The following is a 16,383-nucleotide window of genomic DNA, read 5'->3' on the forward strand; positions in this document are numbered from 1 at the left end:
GACAAGGCCCCCGAGATGGCCCTGCAGGAGCATCGCGCTCCAGGGGCAGTGCTGCAACCGTGGCCGGGGGACAGTGCTCCCGGCAAGGCYGCCTCCTCCGCCAGCACCGGCCGCTCCTGCTGGGAGCAATTCTGCCTCTCTCTGCCTTCAGCTCATGCTGTGCACAGGTTTCCAGGCTTTGGGCCGCAGGCTGGGTGCAACCTCAGGGCAAAACCACATTTCTTCTGGTGATGCTGGGGCCATAGCACACCCGTGTGCAACCACCCACATGCAACCACCCGTTGCTTCTTGCCAGGGAGAGTGTCCTCCACCTCAACCCCCTGAAATTTTTARTGACCTGTCCAAGGGACAGGAAAGATGGCCACGAGGAACAAGAAAACAGCAGCCAGGGTGAAGAGCAATATACGGGGGAGGAAAGGAGAGGACCATTGAGCTCCAGGGCTGCTCGGGTCCGGGGGACAGAGGAATCCAGAATAGCCGAAACCTTCAATCCCTTTTCTATTTCTGGAGCGCCTCACATGAACGAAGCCCAGCAGTGCGGAGGGGCTGGAAGGGCACAGGCTCAGCCTCTGCGAGCAGGAGGTGCCTCCAGCCAGCTTATGCAGACCTGAGGGAGTCTGGCAGAAGACTCACCCTCTGATGGGGACTTGAGGAGATGAGCTCCTTTTTAAATTGCAGATTGGCTCTCCTCTGGGCTGGTTCTGCTCCTGGTAGMAGAAGAAAGGGCAGCATCTCATTCATGGAGCCGGGGAGGTGGCCGGGGGCAGCAGGGTAACCTGAGCTCTTGGCACCTCATTAATCTCAGCCTGGTGAATGGAGCAGCTCTGCTCCGTGCATGGTGGAGGCAGCAGGGGGAGAGGCTGGCTTACTGAGAAAGCAATGACATACTGCTTCAAAAATATTAACTGTAAAATAGAAAGCATGTCCCTTCCCTGGGATGGAGGGAAACCATTCTGGGTTCTGCCTGGGGAGCTGCTGCTACCAAGGGTGACATCCCCCACCCTGCTCCCAGCCACATGTCCCTCAGTGTGGGGAGCGAGGTGTCCGATATGTGAGAACCGGGATAAAGGCACCGGCCTGATCCTGTGACCGAAGGGCAGCAGAGTTAGTCAGTCTCCTGTGGTGGGAGGTGGAGGGAAGGGTGCAATCTGAGACCCCGTGTCCTTCAAGAGTGACCTGCCCAGGCAGCCGGACTCATCCTCCACCACCCTTGCAGGGCAGCGGGGTGGCTGGACACCAAGGCAATCTCCGCTCTTTTCCTTCATCCMTGGTTGCTTCTTTGTGTGAGAGGAGGGACCAGGGATGAGCCAAAAGGCACAAATGCTTCCTGCCCCAAGTGAGATCAAAATCTCTTATTTCTTTAATGATTAATTTTCTCTGCACAAGCTGGGCTCCTCAATCCCTGCAGGTAAATCCTGCGCACACACCGCCTCTATGCCTGGAGATGCTGCTATGGGGCAGATGAGAGCAAACATGGGACGAAAGCTCTGCTTTGCCCTCGCAGYGCTGCGCTCTGGGGACGAGGGTGGTGGGTTGAGGTTGACCCCTGCAACGGTATCAGCGGCAGCCCTGGTGCTGGCAAAAGCCAAGCAGGTCCTAGCCCATGGCCCCTCTCTCTCATAGGGCAACGCGCAAGTACGCACACGCCAGCATAAAGCAAAACGCCTTGCACACGCCAGGGCCGGCGGGTCAGTCCCTCCGTGGGGCTGAGCGCCAGCCGCGGGCTGGCTCGTGTGAGGCATTCGGAGGGGGGTCAGTGTGGCATGCAGTTGGCTTGGTTTGAGCTATTTCTGCTTGAGAAGCATTGCAAACCCTCCACGCTGCTCGTTGGGGAGGGCCACTTTTTCTTTTGCATACCTGCTGGCGTCGGCAATGGGAGCTGGCATTGCCTCTTTGGGGGAATGATCCTTCTCTGCCCCGTCACACTCAGGGTGGACACGAAGCACCTGCAGATCTGTCATCAGCAAACCACTGGCCAGAAGATTTTCAGCTCATCTGGAGACACAGCATGGGTGGAAGAAKTTGCTGTTATTCTATTTCTTCCGAGCAGCCACCTGCACGATGTCCGGAGGGAGGGCGGCGGCGGCAGCTCCTGCGGTGCAGGGACTGGTGCGTGCTCGCCCTGYGGGGTGCAGACCACGGCCACGGGGAGCGACTGCTTCCTCCCCCCGTGGGCACCTGCTTGCAGAGGACCGTGCCCCGGCACAGCGATGCCGGCTCCGTGCCAGCAGCGAGGGCCCCCAGAAGGGGAGGGGTACCTGCCCCGGCTCCCGCCRTTCCCACGGCTCCCGCAGCTCCCGCAGCACCGTGCCGTGTGGCGGACAAGCACTTCTCAGCGCTGCAGAGTGCTGCTCCTGATGGGCAAGTGCTTGAGAAAACTGTCAAGCTATTGCATTAAACTACTCCCTGCATGTCACTGCTGGAAGGAGATGTCCTGAAGTGAAGAGGGCTGGAGAGCAAGTGCTGAGCAGCAGAAGAGAGGAGCAGGGCCCCAGGAGGGCAGTGTTGACCATCAAGACCTCAGGAGGCCTTGCAAAATACGGATTGCAAAAGAAACGAGTAACTTCTGAGCAATCACATTAATATTGCTGTAGGACTATCCCTCGAGCCTTACTAGCAGCTCCATAATTGGGGCCCGCTAGAGCTAATTAGTTCAAAGAAGCAGCCAGGAGCCAGACCAGATTGAAAAGGGGCCGTATTTTATGGTATTTTACAGTTTCTCTGGGACAGAAAAGGGCAAAAAAGTGGCCAGACACACAGCAGGCCAGGACAGAAGGCTATTGCTGAGGAGGCTGTGCCCCCAGGGCTAAATACCAGAGGGTGAATTCTGGCTGAGTCAGCAGAAATGCCATCATGTGCTCCTGCCTGATCCACATCCAGTTTATACCAAGGGACCTGGGGCCACATAGATCCGGTATCAGCAAATGTGACACTACAGCCATGTTCTCTGGAGATAATTGGGTTTGTCTCTGCACTGCATATCTGAGATCTTGTACTGATTACTGACACATCAACACTGGGAAATTAAAGTATTTGGCAGTGGGAGCAAACAAGTCCCAAGCTACAGGTCTGCAGCTGAAAGAAATCATCTAGGAGCCTCAGCTCCTCCAGTTCTGGATCATGTGGCCATGGATCATTGTGGCCTCCGTGGTGTGGGTCTCATCCACTCTACCCTGCCAGAGGGGCATATGACCCACTGGGGATGCTGCCCCCAGCACTGGGAGCTTGGCTTGGAGAAGATGAGGCTCTGGCAGTGAGCAGGGAGAGGCTGAGCTTAATAATCATCTCCTTCTCATGTCTTCTTTTATCCCTTCATCTAAACTGGGATCTTTTAGAGAAATGAAAAACTGAAGCCTATGTCTTCCTCTAACCCAGAAGAACAGCAAGGCAGAAAAACAGGGTCGAGGGGGTGGGGGTTAAATGGCTTCAGTGGCTCCAGGGCTCTGCGAGGCTGCTYGAGAGTCTAGGTTTTCTCTCTATTGCTTTTCAGTTTAGTGTCTGAACTGCTTTTCATCCTGCTCTTTTCTCTTTTCTGTCCTTCACACACTTGCAGGGAGCAAGTAAYGCTGGAGCTGAGCCCCCTGCGCTGCGGCGGCTGGGCTCAGGCTCCTCCTAGCTTCGGTGCTGGCGGCAGAGCCGGCTTTCTCTCCTGGGCTGGCAGCAAGCARCTAGGAAAGCAGGATCAGGGCTTAAAGAGGAAGAGAAGCAGAATAGCAAGAAGCACTTTGCAGATGCATAAAGCAGACCAAGTGCCTTTTGGAGGAGAGAGAAGGAGGGGGAGACCTCTATTTCTTTCCGAATTAAAGCCACGTGCATCTCTACTGCTTACAAGTCTATATTACTTTACAGTGATGATACATGGGAGAAACTGGTTGGACTGGTGACTTTGGCTGCGGATAGAAATCAGTTCAGCTACCAAAAGAATCTGGAAAATCCCAGCTGGGGTCCTGTCCCCAGCTCCTGCAGCGCTGATCCACCGCCGCAGATTTGCAGCTTCGCTGATACTAAACTGCTGCTGCCGGTCTAACAGGATCAAGCGGCGYGCCAGGGCTCGGGCTTCGGCTGCCTGCCTCCAAAGCGCCTCTGCCGCGGAGCCCTCCGGGAGCCGTCGGCCGGAGCCTCCGGCAGCAGAGCTATTCCTTTCAGCTCCTTTCCGCTGGTGACTGATCTCCTGACAGCACGCAGCTGCCCGTCCTCTCCACCAGCATCTCCTTAGCAAGCTGCATGCTGACCTTCCTCCACGACCTCCCCTTGAAACGCTCTCAAASCCCCCAACACGCTGGAATAAGCGTGGGGAGGAGGAGCCGGGACTCACACGTTTAACGCTCCGGTGCGTTTGCTGGAGATCTCGTGGTGCCGGAGGAATTTATCTGCCAATTACTCCTCGAGAAATAACAAAGGGTCACGCGGTGCTTGGCAGATAAGGGCAGAAAGGGAAAAAGAGAGCTGGTTTTTAATTGAATCCCACGTATGTTGAACAAAACTTTCAGARCCATCAATTAGCCATTGGCCTGAGGCTGAAACTTAATTAAGAGAACAGTATTTTTAGAAGGTCTCTGTCACTGTCTGGGGAAAAAAGCATAAAGGGGAACAGCAAAGACTGGGAAGATGCAAAAGATCCTGCTGGAAGTGCTTTGGCACTGAGCTGCCACTTGGTGTGACAGAGACAGGAGCTGCCTGTCCAGCAGCATATCTCACGCCTGAGGAATGCCTTAGGTCAGGATGCAGAAGGGTTTCCAAGCTCGGACACTAAATCCTCTTCCCATGCAGCCAGGGGACCAAGCTGCATTTCCTGCTGCTCTTCCCCGGATGCCTGCCGCAGGGCCGGGGGGTAAAGGCAGCAGATGAACCCGTCCTCGTCCTTGGAGGAGCCGGGCCGTGCGCCCGACGCCTCCGGGCAGGCACCATCCTCCGCGCGCTGCCGTGCCACGAGCCGGCAGCTGCTCTCCTGCTGTCACCCGGTTATTTGTCGTATCCAAAACGCGCAGCCGGGGGATGCAGAGTCCCAGCTTTCTCCTCTCCCACCCTGCCGTGCTTGCAGGGAAACACCAGCTTACCGCATTGCTAGCAAGRGCCAATTTGTTCCTCTCTTTTCCCCTTTCCTTCCACAGCCCCGTCATAGCAGCACGGGTCTGGTGGAGAGGAGGCAGGAACGGGGAGGAACGGGGAGGAACGAACGCTCTCCCCTGCAGTCCCCGGCTGCCTGGGGCTGGGTGCCGCCGGCGCGTGCCTGGGGTGTCTGATGCGACGCTACCCGAAACCGCTCCTCCGCGAGGAGCGCCCGGGCTGGCGTCTAGGAGACGCGCTCGTGCACGTCCCCCGCAGCGCTCGTGAACAGCGGCTGACGCAGCCGTGGGGCAAACTGCACTTCATGTCCCCGGGATGGATTAGAAATCCTGTTTCTTTTGACAGGATCCGCTCTCAGGTTGCTGCACTGAAAAACCTCTCAACCAGAGGTGTTTTACCTCCTTCAAGCTGAAGCATAAATCCTTAACTCACATGGTACAATAAGTTATTTCCCTTTTAAACTGTTCAGCCAAGTGAGCAACACAAAAGCTCTGGGGCATAATTCAAGTTGGGCAACTCCTCCAGAGACTTAAAAGGTCCTTTAAATTTTAGTGGCTTCCCACTCACTTTCAACCTCACAAGTGTGAGTTTAGCCGCTTTTTGAGCTGCAGAGACAGGAGCACCCAGCTGCCGTTCTGGGGGTTAAATACGTTCAGATAGAGGCTGCTACAGGGGGTAAAAAGCAGTTCCTAGGTAGTGACGCAGAGATCACCAGGAGCGGGGTTCACGATGCAGACCTGCCCTCGTCCGTGCTCTAGTTACRGCTCCGTAACACGGCGACGACCCGTAGCCCCGCACGGTGCACGCAGGCGCGGCCAGCCCCGGCCCCCGGCAGCCTCCTGCCGCACGGCCCCGGCTCCCCTTCCCCGTGCGCTACTTCGAGCTGCCCCTCGGGCTGCCAGGCTTTTTCTGTCTGCTGAGGAAAAGCTTGTGTTAAGGGAAAAAGTGTCTGTGCTAGAGGGAAAGCTTGTCACCAGCAAATCATTTCTCTTCCCAGTTTCTTCTGCTAAGTGGAACAATTTTCTCTGGCTGTGGCCAAGGCATTTTCATTTCCTTCAAGAAGCAAATCCCAAAACCACACACAGAACTTCTTTAACAGCAATAAAGAGGATCTTTGTTCCTAAAGTCCTAGTATACACAAAAAAGCACAAAAATGACATGAATTCTTCAATTCCAAACAAACGGTATTTCACATATACCTGAAAAAACAACATTCTTTTTCTTCACTSCATAATTATTTTGGGTCCAGAATAGGTAGTTTAATAAGTCACAATATACTTATCATGCAAAGTCACCTTACACCAAACCGCAGTAGATCCTGAACAGTTCTCTGCTCCCTGGTGGAAAGCATAGGTCTTGTTCTGACTCAGGCAGGCAAGTTATTTTCCATAGATATACAGGTTACTTAAAGCCTTGTGCTCTGAGAAATATCACACAAGTCTTTTCCAAGGTGGAAGTAAAATCATGAGATCATTTAATGCTACAGTTCACTGAAAACCAATGTTAAATAGTGAGGCTGAATTAACTGCTCTAAGAAGAATTTTTTTACAGTCACTTCAGGGTTACTGGTGGTTACTTATTTTATTTGGCAAATTTAGCATTTGGTTCACATGTAGCCTTTTACATTTTATTCCTAGTCGAGATAGTCTCTTGCAAGTCTGGGGCAAGTGGCCTTGGGCTGGTTTCTTGYGTGTTAGGTAGCGAGCATGCACTGTGCCTATTAGATGGTAACAGCAAGGAGGATTGTCCGTGCCCTATAGTTAGCACGTCACTTACCACAAAACACTTTACAAATTTTCATGAATTATTCTCAGAAAATAAGCAAATGGCTTTAGCTGCTGTTGTAATGCAGCTCTACCTGGGGCAGAGCGTAGCACCTGAGCAGTGGTGCGCACTGCACCGCACTGGGCAGAACAGAGCTGCAACATCCCGTGGAACAACTGCAGGAATTTAGGCAGAAAAGAGAAAATTATCCAGAAAAAAAGCAGACCAAGATGTTGGAAATATTACTACTATCTTAAGGAGCACTCATTCGTATTAATTTTTTTTCTTTTCCTGTAGCAGATGCAGCCAGYCTGGACCTCGGGTTTATGTGCTCCTAGCACGGCAGCATTCCCAGAAACACGGGATGAGAGCCAGGACAGCCAGCCTCAGACCTCCARAACAGGATTTTCCATCCGAGATGCTCAGCTTGGTTCCTTCACAGTCAGCGGAGAGGAACGGTCACATCTAGGGAATCACTCAGCTCCTCCTAAGCAGGTGCCTTCCTCACACGACTTCCCCGAGGTGAGACAAGCCACCTTCTGGACGCGCCTGATTATCTCCACTAACTATAACAGGACTCTAGTGGAGCAGCCCACATGGGGGTTGCTATGTTATAGACATCTAAATTTGGATGAGTGAATTCCAACCTACAAGAAAACTGGTCCAGCAGGAAGGGTTTTTTCCAGGCAAGCCTTTCTTTTTCTGGATTTCCTTTCAATGCTCTGGCCCAGCTGAAGAGTTGCATTTGCACATAGCACAGAATGGCATTGCAATACTGTATTTAACTGCAAATTCTTTAAAGATGCTAAACATTGACCCATGCCTACTACTTCACCAAGCAAGAATAAATTAGCATTAAAGAAAAGCAAACTATTTTGTCTCTACAAATCTGTTTTGTTAAATGCCCTAGAGAGGTACTAATTTAAGCTCGCTGCAATGCCAAAGCAATTTCTATTGGCACTTTCCCAATGCAGTGCATACAGCCACACAGCTCCCACTGCCTGGGTTGTTTCAGGGTCCTGGTGCTCCTTTGGCAGCCTGGCTTTTCTTTGCCAGTGCAGGGAAGCTGTTGAGATCTTCTTGTCCAGTAACGTTGTGACTGGAGCTGTTGTGAGAATAGTCTTTCCTGATGCTGTAGTACACYGAGGCAGTGTATGAGGGGTGGTTCTCGGTGCTCCTCTGTTCACACCTCCATATCTTTCTAAAAGCAGCTCTGAATTTCTGGGACATCAGGTTGTAAATGATGGGGTTGATGGCACTATTCAGGTAAATGCACATCCGACAGAAGAGGAGGAACCAGATGTTCAGGTATGGAGGGTCCACGAAGGAGTTCACCACCACCAGCGTGCGATAAGGCATCCACAGGAGGGCAAAGAGGACCACGATGACAGCCAGCATTTTGGTCACCTTTCAGTGCAGTTATGCAAAAAGAAAAATAGTCAGATGAGGCTAGATCCCCAGCAGAGCCTTCCCACCTGGAAAAAAACTGTGCAGACAGCTAATTCAAAGTCTGTGTAGCACTCGCATCTCTCTCTAAGCATTCGTAATAAATAAGATCTAAATAAGTGTGCAGACGAGGGGATTCTATTTCTCTCTGAATCTATTTTGTTCCGTGAAACAATTTTGCATAAATAAAACCCTTAAATGATGGGTTTTCACCTACCTTTTAAGCATTAAAATGCTTTAGGATAAACATCCGTTAGCCTGGAAATGAGTTGGAAATAATCAAGGGAATTTCTGCAATAGAAAGCAATTTTGAAGATTGCTCATAAGGAATCAATGGAGAAACTAACCTGCGCAAAGGTAGGATCCCAAGGTCCGAGGGTACTGCAGAGTATGCCTCAACTCCCTGTCCCGGGTTGACAGACTTCCTACACCACCTACGCTGTTTCCATCGAGAGCCTCCCGGTACAGGGCAGCAGCACTGGCAGCAGAGCAGAGTTCCTGGAGTCCTACACAAATTCCTCACTCATGCTGGTATGGGAGATAYTTAGCTAATTGGTATGGGTTATTTTAATGTGCAGTGCTCTAGGGAAGTACTACATTAACATATTAGGAACAAGGAGACACTGAGAATTCAGAAGAGGGTGGTAATTGCCTTCAGCTGGACTCRAGCTTAAGGATGTTTTTTGCACTGAAACTCTGGTGATCCAAACAATTTTGACAGTTAGTTCTGGTAGGTGACAGTCATCCTCCAGCAAATATTTACACCATACACGTGTCCTCAAGGAGGGAAGCACGAGTAAACAGGGGTGCCACACRCGTATTAAGGCAGTGGTGTTTCAAACATCAAAAAAGGGGGTTGTGCAATGACTCCAATTCTCTATAAGGAAATAAGCACTCAGATCACCTTCATACTCTGTCAGCTTTTCTTGTACTGTATTTTTTTACTGTTACAAGCAATTCTGCTTTCCTGTAATGCTTTGAGTGGAAATCAGGGGTGGCTGGCAGTGGCAACAAAACTTTCCCCACAAGAAAGAAAAACTGTTGTCAAGTTGAAGCCAAAATAGCAGTGTTTTGCTGTGCGTGGTTTATTGGGAATGTGAAGACATTTCCCAGAATAAGATCTTACAAAGATATTGCGAGTTGTTAGGCTCTTGCTAAGACTGCAATGTGCTTGCTGCCAGTCTGTTGCCTTTTGGGAAGGATGTAAGAGATTGTACAAGATGTGTCAGTGAAAGGTAATTTCGGAGCTTCTCGGTGCCTTACCTGTAAGGGCTGGCTGGCTCCACAAAAGCGAGCGCCATCTCACAGGCGTTTGGTTCCAAGCCATCCTGTCTGCAATGTAACTGCTACGGCGATGCCCGTCCGTCTTTCCGAAATCCTCCTGAGCAGATGGCTCAGGGAGCAGACAGCAGTGGTTTCAGCAGCACTTGGTGCGTCGCTGACTATGATCAACTCATTAGCTGCCGGCACGGCTCTTGCCGCATGCCAGGCCAGCCAGACTCAATCGCCCTGAGCCAAGAGCAGGCGTGTCTTCACATCGGTGGTGAGACCGTATTGCTGCAGTCTGCATGGCAAGACCTGGGAACGGAGAGCTCCAAGGTGCCAAGTCAGCACAGCAAGGGGCAGGTCTTGCCTTGCCTCTGTACGCTGCACAGGCAGCGCGTGTGAATGAGACCCATGAGCTCTGCTTCTCTCTCTAACCACCTTTATCTGTGATCCTGTGGTTACAGCAGATAGGCATACAGGACAACAGGGATGGACCATTCAGAACAAATTAAAAAAACTTTCTAAAAAAAGATGTTATTTACCCAGCTGGCAACAGTAGAGGAATGAAGTCTTGAGGATGAGATGGATTTCATGGCAATCTTGATTTGTCTTTGTAGATGTCGCCCAGAGTGTTTTTACTGATGATGATAACGAAACTGATGAACATGATGCTAAAGATTTGCAATGATTAAAAAAAAAAAAAATCAGTAACTGCAAGAGAGATTGTTACCAGTTAATGGGAAAAGATACACAACATGGTAGAGGTTACACACCACTGGGAGAAGCAACGGTTATTGTGAGAAATCAGCCTGGAAGAGACAGACAGGGAGCAGCTGGGTGCAGAGACCCGACTCCACAGCAGAGCGACYGAGACCGTCTCTGTCTATGCAGGAAGAGCTCAGACCATGCCGATAAAACTACGTTTGCCTGTTTTACAAGTTTGTAAAGAGACTTGCTTTTGCCATATGTTGGTACATCTGAGAATCTGAATGCAACCGATTTGAGCAAAATGGTTGTAATCAGCTGATTACACACCAAATGCAACCAACTGCTCATCTTAAGCGATCCTACCTACAGTTTCAATCAGCATTTAATTTCCCTCTGCTAAGGAATTTATCCAGACTGATTCTCCTGGGAGATTTGGGAGATTTGGGCAAGCTCCATGCCTTGCCCAGTGAGACTGCAGGCCCCCTAGTCCAGCCCTCCTCAAAGGAGCATCTCTGGGACACGAACRGTGGGCATCTGCCAGTTTTAGCAGTCCTCAGCAGCAGGTTCGCTGCAAAATATGTCCCAGGAAAGCGAAATATTACACCTACGCAGATCCCCACTGAAACACGGACACCCATCACTCACCACAGCAGTTGTCTCGGTGCCCAAGGTGCAAAATGACCCCMCCAGGGCTGCGCAGTGACCCCCTGGACTTGTGCCCTTAGCTCTGCTCTCTGACAGGTATCACTTCTGGATAGGAGCTTTCTGTGCGGCCGAAATGGCTCCTTTAAAGCTAACAAATTAATACTGCTCGTCTGCTTTCTTGGGAGTCTTAAACTTTGATTTTTTGACTGTTGTAACTCTCTGCCTTGGTTTATTGTGCAGAGAACCACGATGTTTGTGAACAGTAATCTACACACTTAAAAGTAGCAGCAGTGACAGAGGGAGGGTACCTTAGTAGGGCTGAAAAAAGTTACTGGAAAAGTTAGTTCCAGTAATTTCTGAGACCAATGGAAAATAAGTATGGAAAAGAACTAGTGATTCATCTGCCTTTTAGCTGTAACTGCCCCTTCTTTTCAGCTGGTTGTTATGGAAATGCCAGCAGACCCAGCGAGCACTCGCCCAGCTTCGGCCGATTTAGCGTTGGTTTGCTCCCAGAGCACCTACTTCCAGACCGCAGCAGCTCTGTGATCGAACAAGCACTTCCCAATACACATCCTGAAGCCCTTTGAAAATTGTTATCTTTGCCCCAGGAGAGGAAATTGGCTGTGGAAACAAGGCTKCAAGGATTTATTACCTCTTTCTCACTAAATGCGTTCAGTCCTCTCCTAGGACATTGCATCCAKACTGCAAGACGAGCCAGCAAAAGGCCCCGAGCGTTTGGTAACGTTGAAATGGGCCCTTTAAAGCCACCCATCGACACGGACCGCGTTCTCCTGGGCGCCACCTGAGCAAAGTCGTGTATGACACAGTATRCCTCCTCTCCTTAAAGCGTAATGGTCTACCCCAAACTCGCGTTCACATCTCCATCAAGGGGAATGAAACGCTCCGCACCACTGTCTCTGTGCCTGGAAACCTGTTTCCACACCTCACCTGGTGACAAGGGAACTCCAGCACCCTCAGAGCAGCACAAAGTTTTGCAGAGCAAGGTGAGGTATTTTGCTAAATCAGTTGATTTAACTAAAAAATGCTCARGTAGATAAGCCAGTGTTTTATGTTGCTGAGTAACCAAAGTATTTGCTGCAATATATACGTATCCCTGACTAAATCCCAGGTGCCAAAGCGAAGGAGTGGCTCTGAGCCCACTAGGCAGCTCTGCAGGCYGAGCCAGGTACAAACCCCTGCCAGCAGCCTTCTCAGGTCAGTGGGATCAGCGTCTTGTAAGGACTGCAGCGGGATCCATCTATCCGTTTTCACAGTGTGCATGTGAAACTGCCTTCATGCAGCCTCACCCTGCCTGGCTAGCAGCCACAGATATCCATCCCCACCAGTGTCACCCTTCCTTGGCCAGGGCACCATCATCTTGAATTTCAGCATCCTTTTTTAGGAAACCTGCTCCCTCCAGTGGTCGCTCACCAGCAGACAAAGCACACRTTTGGTGTCTGGTGTTCACATCCGCAGAGCTTCATTTTCGTAGGTCTTCATTTCTATGGGCATGGTGAAACCTGGGCCTTGCCTTGCCCTGCTCTGGACCTGGGTGCTTTAGAGGTAGCAGTGAGGGAAAGCCAGCCTCCTCACCCTCAAAAAAAAAAAAAAAATCAAGCAGTGCAACAGACAGACTTTCCAGGATCACATGGGCTGAGTCCTACCGCTGAACTCAGCATCTCCACAGTAAAACATTCATCACCACTCCAGCTCTGTATAGTCAATGGAGAAAAATGGGTGTCTGGTGACTAACAAATAAACCCACTTATGAGCTCCTAAGCCAGCATCAGCTATGGCAAAGCAGTGTCCATGGTCCTATCTGAGATGCAGTGATGTCTCCTCCCATTTTGGGGGGAGCAATGCAATGGCTGGGGCAAGGCACAGCAGCAGCAATCTGAACAGAAGCTCAGCTGGGCACCAGGGTCACTGTGCTCTCCTGGTGAAAGCACTGCCTAAACAGTAAAATTATCTTTGACTCACCCTGACACTGACTTTGCTAACACCTTTTAAGCTTTCCCTAGCAAGACTGCAGGGTCCAGACCAAGCAGCATGTCACCTGGCTGTGGGATGAGCAGCTGATGGCACAAGGCACTTTCCAACATACAGGTTTTCACACATCTCTGCTGCTTTCCCTTACTGCAAKAAGAAACATTTGCAAGGAGCTGGCACCAAAGCACTCTGCAGCRGCTTCCGGGTCCTCCATGCAAACAAGCATCTGCTGTGGAGCCAGCACAAAACTGTCCTCCCCCCCCCAACCACCATCTCCCTCCTGCAAAGCAGCTTCYTCAGCAGCCAGATGGGGAAAGACAGCAGTGAAGTGTGAAAGTGGTGTAAAGTCTCCCCACACCTCAGTGGCAGGTAAAGAAATGGTTGGAGTGCCGCATGTATGCTGGCATTTATTCACAAATATTTGGTGGGGCTTTTTTAACCTTCAGAGGAGAGCCTGCTCCCTGGGCCCTGCGTACAGCTTTGGTGTTAATCCTCAGTTATTGGCACACTTCTTCCAGYGGGCTGGGGCAGGCAGGCAGCTTGCAGCCCCCACAGATGCCACATGAAGATGGTCCCTCACCTCCTACCACACCAAGGAGCCACCTGGGACTCAGTCCTATCCACAGCTTGGAAAAGGATGTTCTGGTCCACCAAGCAGAATTCTGSCTGGCATTCATGCTTCACAGATAGACAACAAATAGTTTGGGTCCAGGATRCTCACTTATTTTATGCTGATAGCTGCTGTAGTGCCAAGAAAGCGGCAAAGCAARAACAGTTAGAGAGTAATTCCACAAATCAACATCTAGCTTCTTGATTCTGGCATTAACAACTTGCCTMTACTTCTCTTTGTAAACTCTAATAATCAAATCAGACCCTCAGCAATTTGCTGCTTAAAGCCAGATGGCTCTCAGCTAGATACCGAAGGGGAGGTTTCCCATCTCTGAGGCTTTCTGGACAGTAACAGAGCCACGGCAGGGACGGGGCCGCATGAGGCATCCTACCACCAAACTTCACATCTCACTAAATGACTTGAATATGTCARTTAAAAGCCAAATTTGTCTCCATGGACTTAGTCCTGTATGAGCTCTGCTTCTAAGTTACACTGCCATTAGTTCAACTGAGAAGACAACTTTTGTAGTTAGGTCCAGAGAAAACCATCTCTCGAGAGCCCGTCAAGCTTTTTATTTACCGGGTGACAGCAGTAAAGCAGGCAGCTCACCTCCGTCAGGGCTGCCCAGAAAAGCACACGTCTTTCTTTTAAGATAGCCCATGTCTCAGCTTATTCAAGGTTTGAAACCTGAATGGGAAGGTTCCCTGCAAACCACCTGCTAGCAGGCAAGAGTGTCCCATCTCCAGGCCCTGACCTGTCTAAGGAGATGGGGACAAGAAAGTAAACTGTCTGTGGCAGAGAGAAAGAGAGAGGAGAAACAAGAGCAAAAGAACACGGGAAGGAAAAGAGGGAGAGAGAGAAATCAGAGGAGTCACAGAGAGGGAAAACAAGCCGTGGTCACAGAGACGCATTCCCTGCTGCAGGGAGCCCCGAGGCAGTGGTGGTGCCTGGGCTTGGAGGGCAGGGAGGTGGGGTTGTGCCAGCTCTCCCTTTGCTCCTCTAAATCCCAGGCTACCTGCACAGGACCTTGCCTGGGGGGTGAGTCCTGTTGGCATAACATGGCCTAGCACTCCTCTCATTATGGGGGTAATTAATCATTAATTATCCAGCAGCCATCCCTGCTGTTCTGCCTCTCCTAGGTCACACTGGAACCCAGCTGCACTCCCCAGGAACATTGGGAACCAAGGGAAGTAAAGCACTGGAGTGCCCGAGCCCTGGAGCATCTCCCCCCTCCAAGCACAGAGACCTTTCAGAGCTGCCTCCAGCCCAACGCAGTGCCCCTACCTGCTTGCGGGAGCTCAGGGCCCCCTCACTGCCCCGGCAGGAGAGGTTGCGAGAGCTGCCCTGGTGCACAGAGCCGAGGCAGGCGTGCTGCGGCGAGGTGGGCAGGGGTCTTGTGAAGAGGACGCGAGCAATGAGCCCATAGAGAACAGTTGCCAGCCCCAACGGGATARTGTAGAACACGGCAAAGTCCAAGAAATAAATGGGCATGTAAAGGCTTCTGGAGACCCGGTAGCCACAGCTGACCTGCACCCCATCCGAAAAGGTGACCTGGGATGTGTCCACCAGGAAGAACCACATGAGGCAATAGAGCGAGATGAAAGAGCCACAGCGAGGAGATGATGCGCTTGGCTCGGGACACGGTGCACAGGAGCTGCGCCTTGATGGAGTGGCAGATAGCGATGTAGCGCTCCACCGTGAACGCAGTGATGGACCAGGCTGAGATGTTGATGCCCAGATACTGCACATAGGTGATGCAGAGGCAGCCAGCATAGCCATACACCCAAGAAGCCACCACTTCCGAAATGTTGGGCAGCCCAGCTGCCAGCAGGACGATGAGGTCAGCCACGGCCAGGCTCACGAGGTAGCAGTTGGTGGGGGTCAACATGTGCTTGGTGCGGAGCACCACCAGCACCACCATCGCATTACCCGCGATGCCCACACCGCAGATGAGCAGCACCAGCAGGATGGTCACCACCTGCAGCTCCAGCGGGGGCTGCGGCATCTTGCCCAGGGTCTGGTTGCCGCTGGGGGGGCCCGGAGCAGGGCCGGGGCCRGCCGTGCCGTAGTCCATGGGCGCCGCGACCCCCTCCCGGGCGGAGCTCTGCACCGAGCCCCCGCTGCGCCCTGCGCCTGCTCCGGCTTCTCCCTCGCCTTTTTGCCCGATTCCMCCTCAAATCTTGCTCACAGCCGGCTCCGCGCCTCCGCCGTCGTGCGAAGGTCCCCGCTGCTGCGCCCTTGCGGGAGAGGCGGGGAGCGGCCGGGACCGCCCAGGAGGCCCCCAGCCCCCGGGACCCCCCAGCCCCGGGACCCCCCCCCGGACCCGGCGCATCCCCCGCCCGCGCCGCCGGGTCCTAGCGCGCTGCTGAGCCGAGGAGCAGGAGCAGGAGGAGGAGGAGGAGGAGGGAGCCCAGCCCGGGGGCGGGCTGCAAACCCTGGCAGGGGCTTGCCTGGTGCCTCTTCCCGGGGTGGGCTGGAGGGTGCTGCAGCACCGAGGCACCTGGAGCAACAAAGGGGTTAGCTCGGGGACCCAGGCGTCCGGGCTTGCCGAGACGAGCCGCAGGCTGCACTGCCCCTCCGGCAAAGGGGGGCTGGGGCCACCCTGACCTCCCCTTGCCAGGGGGACCTATGGCCTTTCCTGTCACCCTTGGGCTGCGAGTCTAGAAGACTCTTCCCTGAGGGGATCACTAAACATGGGTATCTACCACCCTTCCTCACCTTTCMCACAGCCACCCCTACTCCCAGACAAGCACCGGGGTGCCAGGCCCCTGGGGAGCCGCTTACCCAGACCTGCGGCTGGAACGTCCAGCGACAGTGTTGCCCACCGGGCAGGGGAATACCTGGTAGCCTGAGGATCTGCTCCGTGCTTGCTCTGGGCATCTCCTCAG

The 16,383-nt window shown here is 52.4% G+C and overlaps 1 protein-coding gene across 1 annotated transcript; it reads right to left on the bottom strand.

Moving 5' to 3' along the window:
* Positions 1-6,309: 6,309 nt before the first annotated feature.
* LOC146590699 (thyrotropin-releasing hormone receptor-like) lies at positions 6,310-15,569 on the bottom strand. The gene is given in 3 exon segments (XM_085313882.1): positions 6,310-8,238; positions 14,780-15,097; positions 15,099-15,569. Coding segments are annotated over 3 exon segments (1,185 nt in total). The 3' UTR covers positions 6,310-7,842.
* Between the last annotated feature and the right edge of the window lie 814 nt (positions 15,570-16,383).

The sequence above is a fragment of the Rhea americana genome, unplaced genomic scaffold (genome assembly GCF_003343005.1).
Source record: "Rhea americana isolate MKP2758 unplaced genomic scaffold, rheAme1 scaffold_4, whole genome shotgun sequence".
Taxonomy (NCBI): Eukaryota; Metazoa; Chordata; class Aves; order Rheiformes; family Rheidae; genus Rhea; species Rhea americana.